Consider the following 9,732-nt stretch of genomic DNA (forward strand, 5'->3'; position numbering starts at 1 on the left):
ATTTCTAGTATTTAAAAGTTATGTTTTAAATGTTTTATTTTAATGTCATTCTCTTAATCAAAATTTGTTATCATAATGAAAAAGTAAATCAGATTTAGTATTTACTCAGTAAGAAGTGCCCTAACCGTTCTCTCTGCCCATTCTCCTTTCTCCAAGTTGCAGAATCCTTGCTAGCACCAACAGCAGAATGCAAAATCATAAGACAGTGAATATGCAGAAATAGTCCACGAGAGCACTGATGAATGTGCAATCAATCCAACTGCTCACACACTACAAGTTCCATCTTTTCTTTCTGCCCAATTGTTTCCAGAGCTGTGTGTTCCTAATTCCAAAATTAACCTTCAACTTCTTCCCAAGTTCTGCTGTGCTATGGCTTCTGGTTTAGAATAAGCGATGACTTTGCTCAGCAATGTGCATGGTCATGTATTAATACTAGATTCTGTCCAGGCCCGAGAGCTTTCATCCTTCAGAGTGGAGAGCTTCCTCTGGGAGAAGGGTTCAAATCCCAGAAGCTTGAACACCGCCACCCGGTACTTCTTGGACATGATGTTGTACAGAATGGGATTGATGGCAGCGCTGAGGTAGAAGAGGACAAAGGATACCAGGTTGCAGTATTGGCTGATCTGAGCAATCTCCAAGGAGCCAGGCTCGAAGGACTTGGAAAATAAATATCGCCCTACATGGAAGGGCAGCCAGCAGAGGATGAAAGCAAACACCACGACAGCTAAAAGGACAACAGGAGAGAGAGTGTGAGCTCAAGAAATGTCATAGCAAGTCACATTCTATTTTGAAGCCATGGTTTTGTTTTATGTATAGTATCACCTTTGACTTCAGAGAAACATTATGTTCTGCTTGTCCCTATTTCTACTTTTTACCAAGATTGGGTCTGTCTGTACTAACAGTTCAGCCATTTTTATTGAGCTTCCTAATCATTTCTACTTAACAACTATTTGAGTGGTTTTTATGACTAGACTGACCTATTGATTCAACAATTTATTCACAATAGTCCCCATTTCACCTGTGCCAGATACTACCAAACAAATACAAAGTACAGGGCCATTCTCAACCACAGCTACGTAGCAGAGTTTCCTGTGGGCACAGATTCCTTATATATAATACAGACTTGTAAAATTAGGATCTTTAGGAAGGAGACCAGGACAACTGCTTTTCTCTTTTCTTTTTTCTTTTTAAAAGTTTCACGAAAGACTGAATATGCAGTCAGGTTGGAGAGTCACTGAAATGCATGATACCTTGCCACCTACGGTAGACATAAGTAAGTTATAAAAGATCATAACACTCACTAATATTAATTATCATCCATCCGAGTCTTCATTTTACGCAGGGAAGAGAATTTTTGTCCAAGCCCTCTGAATTTCTAGATAAGTTTTTAAAATGCAGAAATCAAAGGAAAAATAACAGAAAATAATACTTCAGTCCTCGTATCATTTTAGCAATTCCCTTCATAAGGTCAAGGCAAAAGAAAATTAACATCGGTGTTGAGACACCAGTGAGGACAATGAACAGCTTAAAAATAAAATTGGAGGAGATTATTAAACTTATTCTCAAAACTAAGTTGCATGGTAACAACTGTTGGCCACCGTAGCAACAGGAATATTAGAATTCCCAGGAGGGCACTAGCAGGTTTACAATCTTTTAGTCATGTAGTGAGAATCACTGATCTAGCAAATAAAATTTTTTTTTGCATTCTTTGAAAAAGCTGTATCACCTTAATATTCAAGATTCCAGGAGCTGTAAAATTACAAATACAAAAATCAACCTAGAACGACTTCTAAGAAGCACTAACTAAGCAAATAAATACAAAATGTTGGACTATAAGGAGGAATAATAAAATGTACAGAATCCGGCTTTGAAAAAGCCAATAGAATTAATGTTTTGCGTGGATGTGAATACATTTTGTATTACTTCACCTGTCCATTAAACTTGTGTAGCAAATATGCAGTACACTCCAGTCATGATGCTACGTGTTTTTTGAAGGACCATTTAGGGAGGGATAGTAAGTCCCGTCAGCTTACAAAGTCTTTTTTTTTTTTTTCTCATGTTGGGAGAAGCCTACCTATCTCAGTTATCCTGTATTATCCTGGACTATCCTACAGGCAGAAACAGGGGGTCATGAAAACAAATGCAGACTCCAGCAGGGATTTGCCATTGACTTCCTTTCAAAGCTTTCTAAACAGCAGCAGGGTAAACAGAAGGAATGCAATTATCTGGGGAAAAATGCAGGTCAGAAAGCACACCACAATGCTGAGAGAAGGGTGAAGCATCTCTGGCAGAATTATCCACACTGATCATACCTTTGATTCAATTTACCACCAAATGCTTTCTAGATGCAATGGCTACTCCTCCCCCAAGCCCATGCCTGTTTTTGTCATGCAACTTAGGTATCCACAAATTGAGGCAGGAAGCTTAACCTCGCCTTTAACACTTAAAGACTACAGTAGACTTTTATGAAGTATCTCAGTTTTGAAGCAATGTCTCTGGGCTGATAAAACTCACTTACGGGAAATATAAAGGGGGGGGCACCTTTCCCTGAAAAAGGAGAAATCAGAAGAAAAAGACACTTAAGAAGTAGAGAGGAATAGAGAGTGAAAACAATGATAAAGGGGATGGGGGAAGACAGATAAAGAGAGAAACAGCAACAAACAAACCAACAAACAAAAACCAACACACACACACACACACACACGGAGGGGGTCGGGCATACACCACGGAGAAACTGAGAAACCAAAGAGCAAGCTCAAGACAGAAACTGATGAAGACATGCAGATAGAGACCGAGAAGAACAGGGGAAGGAGGTAGAGGCTCAGGGAGAAAGGGAAGGGAGGGAAGGCAAAGGGAGAGGGGAGAACCCGGGAGAGCGCGGCCAGGGGCGCAATGAGACCCACCCAGCATTTTCACGGTTTGCTTGTGGTTCTGGTCCCTTAGCGAGGCGCCCACCGCCGCCTCGCCCCGCTTTCTTCGCCACAGCTTCCTGCCGATAAGGCTGTAGAGCACAGTGAGGCAGAAGACGGGCAGGAAGAAGAAGACGCTGGATACCCACACCATGACGGTGAGCAGTCCCGAGCGCACGGCGAACTCTGTGGCGCGACACTCGTTAGTGTCTCGAGGGTCGGTGCCGTTCTCGTGCTCCACCCCGACCAGCACGAAGATGGGCCCGGCGCTGCAGAAGGCCACGGCCCAGATGACCAGGATGACCAGCTTCACCCGGCCCTTCGTGACTACCACCTTGGCCCGCAGCGGGAAGCAGATGGCGAAGTAGCGCTCGACGCTCAGCGCGGTGATGGTGAGCACCGTGGCGTAGGTGCAACTCTCGCTGACGAACTGGAAGAGTTTGCAGAGCAGGTCACCGAAGTTCCAGGGCCGGTACTGCCACAGGCGGACTAGGTCGAGGGGCATGCAGAGGAAGATAAGTAGGTCGGAGAAGGCCATGCTGGACAGGTAGAGGTTGGTGGTGGTGCGCAGCTCGCGGAAGCGCGACACCACCAGCATGGTGAGCAGGTTGCCCGCGATGCCCACCACAAAGAGTGCCACGCAGGTGGCGGTGACGCCGGCCAGCAGTGGCGCGGGGAAGAGCGGCAGGAGCTCGTCGGTCAGGGAGTCGTTGTCGGCGGGAGCGTCCCAGCCCAGGTCTGGCAGCGTGAGGTTGTACCCGGGCTCCTCGCTCGGCGTCGCGTTCCACATGCTGCCGCCTCGGCTTAACTGGCTCTGGGATACGACTGCGCTCAGAAGCTGGCCGCGGCTGGCCTCAGAAGGTCCCCTTAGGCGCGGGAGAGTGCGAACGAGGAGCCGCCGCTGCGTCGCAGGGAGGATGCTTGGAGAGGAAAGAGAGGGAAGTGAGAGGCAGAAGCTTAGGGAGAAAGTGAGATTGAGAGTTTGGGGCGAAAAGGGGGGAAGGGAGGGACACACACACAGACACACACGCACACATGCACACGCACGCACTGGTGGTGAGGACAGAGTGACCCACCGGTCTTTCTGGCACCTCTGTTTTCCCCCATGATCTCACCCAAGCTAGCCCCTAGCTGGTCGGTACTCACGTACCTGTCACCGGGGCAGCCCCGCCAGTCCTGGCTCGCCTGCGCCTGCCTCTTGCTCCAACCGCATCTCGCAGTTCCTAAAGTGTCCTGGCGCGCGGCGGCCTCGGAGACCCCGCACTGCGAAATGAGAGAGAAAGGAGCTCTCTTTCCAGCCTTGAGCGCTGTCTGTTAGTGTGGTCCAGAAGGGCAGGTCACACCCGGAGGTGGGGGCGGGGATGGTGGGAGTGGCGGGGAGAACAAGGTCTTTGGTTGCCAGAACCCGAGTTCTTCCTCAAAAAGGAGTAAGAGTAATGGACCTGGTGGGAGAGGAAGCAACCGTGCCCCACCCGACTTACAGAAGGGCGAGAGGACGGGGAATAAAGGACCCAGTGTTTGTATGCTGACCTGAGATGAGACCGGTGCGCACCTGGGAAGAACCTCGGGCAGTTCTAGAACCTTTGGTCTTTTTAACAAAGAGAAACAGGCTCAGAGTCGTGTGGCCACTTGTGCAAGGTCACACAGTTATTTGAGGGCTCAGGGACTAAACTTGGGTCTCCCTCCGGATTTGGACTTCTGAGAGTGAAGGGCAAGATATGTGAATAAACTCTGTTCTGAATCCCAGCCCTTTGTACAGTCCTTCACCTCAGCGGTGGTAAGGGGTATGTTGTGTAAGAGATTATTTGCCTTCTGCAAATCTCTGGGTGGAGCAAGAAGGAGCAAAAGGAACGGGACCTGGTGGGAGAGTGTAGCAGGCAAAGCAGGAGGAGCACAGGCTGTGAGGTTGGCAGGTAGAGGGTGAGCAGTAAACATTTTTTTGAGGCATCACTGAGTTTTGTGTAGCTGTGTTCGCATGGGCAAGGTCAACAACTTTTTTATTTTAAACTGCGACGATGTTTTGAGGGCCACTGGGAGTGGGTGTCAAGTGTCGGGGACACAGCTGGATCTGAATTTAAAAATATATGGGCTGCATTACGGTTATTGGGTTTGCTGTTGAAGGGCAGAATCTGTGCCTGGTGGAAATGCGTCCGAGGCCACTTGCAAGGTGACGCCCCTGAGCGCGACCTGTATGTCCCCTGTCCAGAGCTAGGAAATCGACAGCCTAAGATCTGAGGCTAGCGTCTGCCAGGTTCTCAGCAACCCGCTTGGTCTCTTCTGGCCCGGCATCTTGGCAACAATCCAAGAGCGTGTTCAGCACCGCGGCCAGCAACCGGTCCCTCCTTACATCTCTCCAGGACTCTGGTAGCTGCCTCTTTCCACTTGCGCCTCAGCACGTAAGTCCTGCTCCACACAGAGTCCCAAGAACAAGGCACATGAAGCAGCCGCGCCTACCGCACCTATTGTGCTCACCTGCCCCTGGCCTAAATGAGAATCCTTTCACTGTGTGTTAGAGAGGCTTTCCTGAAGCACTTTAGTGGATTTGCACATGACTTTGACAGATGTTTTACATCATATCTAGTCAATTGTTAATGCTTAGAAGTCCACAAAGATCTAAGTCTGGATATTTCCACACGTACATGAAAGATTGCACGCATAGTGAGAGACTGCATGAAGGAGGTTTGACATAGGCAAGCTACTAGAGAACAGACTGAGGAGGTGTGTTACAGATATTGTACTAAACCGACATTTTAAAAAATTTACTTCAAACTACTAACTACTATCTTCAAAAAGATTACAACTAGGTCAGGCCACCAGTTACAGTCGACTTCAACACTTCCTACCCTCCATTATCGGTAGATCTATGTGTGCAGACAGAGCTTTAGAAGGAGAAAATAGACTGGGATAAATAAAAATAGTGTAGGAAGTTACTGTCTAAGAATAAAAATCAGAAGAAGACGATGGGGGCATATTTCTAGCCTATATAAGGCTGAAGCAATTGATGATAGATGGAAAAATCTTTTTCAAAAATCTATGGTGATAAATATTGGGCATGTTGACTAAAATAGCTAGCTGTTTAACTGCACCCAATCATTTTCTAAAATACAGACAAATCTGGATTATGCAAAGAAGAAGAAACAGGGATAATATTGAAATTGGTCCTTTCATTCACAACACATAATGTTATATAATAGATAAAATTGTCTATAAGTGTGTGCCAGGCAGGAGGAATAACAAAATAAATAACACCCAGACAGGTCTTGTGTTTATTTACTTATAGTCTAGAGAGAAAAATATAGTTAAACAAGCAATTCCAGTACAGTCTGTACATGTATTTGAAGAAGCAGATACAACAAGCTCTGTTGAAATATGGAGAAACAACGAACTACAGAGAGGTTTAGAGAAGGCTTCTCAGAGAAAGTGGTATCTGAGTGGGATCTTGAAAGTTGAGTTCTGGGGCACCTGGGTGGCTCAGTAAGTTAAGCATCTGCCTTCATCTCAGTTCATGATCCAGAAGAGTGCCCAGATCGAGCACCCCATAAGGCTCCCTGCTTAGAGGAGAACCTGTTTCTCCCTCTGCCCCTTCACTCTGCTTGGGTTTTCTCTCTCAAATAAATAAATTGAATCTAGAAAGAAAGAAAGAAAGAAAGAAAGAAAGAAAGAAAGAAAGAAGAGGTTGAGTTTTGTCAGATTAAGCAAAACATGCTCAACTGTTCAGGCTAGGACACAAAGGCACATTGGAGCAACTAAGCCCAGCATCCTTGTCCTTTGAATGGTGTATTATCATAGATTTTTGGATTTTTTTTATAGTCAATGAATGCCAACCAATTATGGTTATTTCTTTTTTTTCTTTTTGATGCCCCAATTCTCAAAATTTAAGTGAGTCATGTCAAAAGACTCTGGGACCAGCTTGAAAGGTTCCAGAGTCTTTTGACATGACTCACTTAAATTTTGAGAACTTCCTTGCTTTGTGGTACAATAAAATACCCCAGCCCACCTTATAAATTCCCTACTCTAGATCTGGGCGTAGCTGTTTCTCCAAGAATTTCTGGTACCTTCTATTGGGGATTGGCATTTAGAGACCTAAATTTGGGCTGTAGGGGTGGTTATTGCCCCTGGAGCATTAGGGACCAAACCCTGTCTGTAGACAGAGCTAAAATATGTTTTTTTTGAAAAATCGTGAGATGATAATGATGATGATACAGTAGAGGAATCAAAAGTGCCTTTATCAAGTGATTAAAATTAATACCACCCATGTGATATTCTGGGAAGGACAGAAAGTCACTTATATAATATGCTACGTAGGAATGTACAACCTCAATCTAATCATAAGGTACAACAGACAAATTCAAACTGAGGAATATTCTATTCTAAAAATTCTCCCCAATAGTCAGTTTTTTACAAAACAAAGAAAGACTAAGAAAATATTCCAGACTGGGCACCCTGGGTGCCTCAGTCTGTTAGCATCTGCCTTCCACTTAGGTCATGATCCCGGGGTTCTGGGATCAAGCTCTGGGGGGAAGGCGAGGCAATGATTCCCTGTTCAGTGGGGAGTCTGCTTTTCCATCTCCCTCTGCCCCCTCCCTGTTTGTGCTCTTTCCCTGTCAAATAAATAAATAAAATCTTAAAAAAGAAAGAAAGAAGGAAAGAAAAGACGAAAGGAGACCAAAGAGGTGTAACCTCTGACTCTAATTCCTGATTCTAGACTGGATGCTAAGCCGGAGGGGGGGAAAAACCTGCAGTGAAGGACAATATTGGGTCAATTGACAAACTTCAGAGTATTGCGTGTTGATTAAATAGAAGTATAGAATCCATGTTAAGTTTACTGAAGTTGGTAATTATGTGAAAGAAAATATCCTTGTTCTTAAAAATATACACTCAACCATGATTTGTATACATGCTTCTGAAAAATATATGTGTGTGTAGATAAATAGAGCAAATGATAAAGCAAATAGAGTGAAATATTAATAAAGAATTAAGAAATGGGTTAAAATATTTGCTTTATACTATTCTTACAACTTTAATTTTGAAATTTTTCCATATAAAAATGAATAAGTCATGTTATAGATACTTCAATTTCCAATTATTTACTCAATCTATTTGATTTTGTATTTACACTAACCATCCTGGTTTCTAACACCATAAGCATAATTATTTATTATAATATTCACTAAATTATTTCAAGCTGATAACGTCAACATTACCACTAATAGTTAACTTGACAAATAAAGTTTGAGATTTTCTTTCAGCTTTCTTTGTCCTTGAAATATATCCCAAGTGTGTATGGCTACTATGTTCTAGAATTACTTGAAATAATGCTTTTCTATGTGTGATTATGTTACTAATTTGACATATGGTTAGACTTATTTGTTCCATTTACTCTCAATTTTAGTATTATTATATTGTTTAAAGATTTTATTTATTTATTAGAGAGAGGAAGAGAGAGAATGAGCAGGGAAAGGGACAAAGGGAGAGGGAGAAACAGACTCCCATGCTGAGCAGGAAGCCCAATGTGGGGTTCGATCCCAGGAGTCTGGGATGATGACCTGAACCAAAGGCAGACAATCACCTGAACCACTCAGGCACTCAATTTTAATATTATTTTAAAATTAAAATTTATTTTTTTAAAATAAACCCTACACCCAATGTGGAACTCACAACTCAGAGATCAAGAGCCTCATGCTCTACTAACTGAGCCAGCCAAGTGCCCTAAATTTCATTTTTTAATATGTAAAATGTTTATATGATTTGACAGTCAAAACTTTAAAATGAAGCATGGTCCTAAATTTAAAACTGCAAACCAAAGAATATTCAGGAAAACATTACTTATTTTCCATATTCCCCAATATACACCACTTAAAAAATGTAGCTTCTTGTCTTATGCGTGTTTCTCTCTGTGTGTATGTGTGTGTAGCCTGCATAAAAGTTATTATGCTATATATGCTGTTTACTATCATGATTTTTTAAGATATTTTATTTATTCATTTGAGAAAGACAGAGAGAGACAGGGAGAGCATAAGCTGGGAAAGAGGCAGAGGGAGAGGGAAAAGCAGACTCCTCACTGACCTGGGTGCCTGACATGGAGCTTGATCCAAGGACCGGGAGATCATGACCTGAGCTAAAGGCAGATGCTTAACCATCTGAGCCACCCAGATGCTCCATACTATCTTGATTTATTATCATAACAATACATCCTAGATTTCTCTCATATCAATATTTTTTAAAGTGGTTTTATAGTACCACATCTTGAGAAAGTTACAGAGTTTCTATTATAGCGATGAGCTTTACTTCAATTCTTCTGGTGTTTCACTGTTTTTATTTGTTTGTACGTTTCAATAGTCTTTTATGGTTATAAATAATGTTGCATATGTCATTTTTATGTCTACAGGTATATTACAGAATAATATAAAATAAAGTTACAGTTTAATAAAAGAAGAAATGGAACATGTAATTCACTGAATAGCACAAATAAAGAAAGCATAAAAAGGCAGTATATAGTGGCCGAGTATTGATTCTGAGCTCTGAAAACCCATATGGAAATTTAGTATAAAATAACAAGTATAACACGACATTTTTAAAAGTGGGATTGCTGAATCAAAGAATAAAAGTATCTATAGTCTGGTTATACAGTAGCCCCCATTAGACATTCCAAGACCCCTAGGGGATACCTGAAAGTGGGGATAGTATTGAGCTGTATATATACTATGTTTTATTCTATACATACCTATGATAAACTTCAGTTCATACATTAGGCACAGTAAAAGATTAACAATTACTGCTAATCAAATGAGGCAATTATAATAATATACTGTAATAAAAATTA

The 9,732-nt window shown here is 42.7% G+C and overlaps 1 protein-coding gene across 1 annotated transcript; it reads right to left on the reverse strand.

Moving 5' to 3' along the window:
• Positions 1 to 419: 419 nt before the first annotated feature.
• Positions 420 to 3,699, reverse strand: GHSR (growth hormone secretagogue receptor). The gene is made up of 2 exons (XM_044255112.1): positions 2,904 to 3,699; positions 420 to 724 (listed from the first exon to the last, which is right to left on the reverse strand). Exons 1-2 carry the CDS (start codon positions 3,697 to 3,699, stop codon positions 420 to 422), a joined length of 1,101 nt encoding a protein of 366 aa, XP_044111047.1.
• Between the last annotated feature and the right edge of the window lie 6,033 nt (positions 3,700 to 9,732).

This window comes from Neovison vison, chromosome 6, assembly GCF_020171115.1.
Source record: "Neovison vison isolate M4711 chromosome 6, ASM_NN_V1, whole genome shotgun sequence".
NCBI lineage: Eukaryota > Metazoa > Chordata > Mammalia > Carnivora > Mustelidae > Neogale > Neogale vison.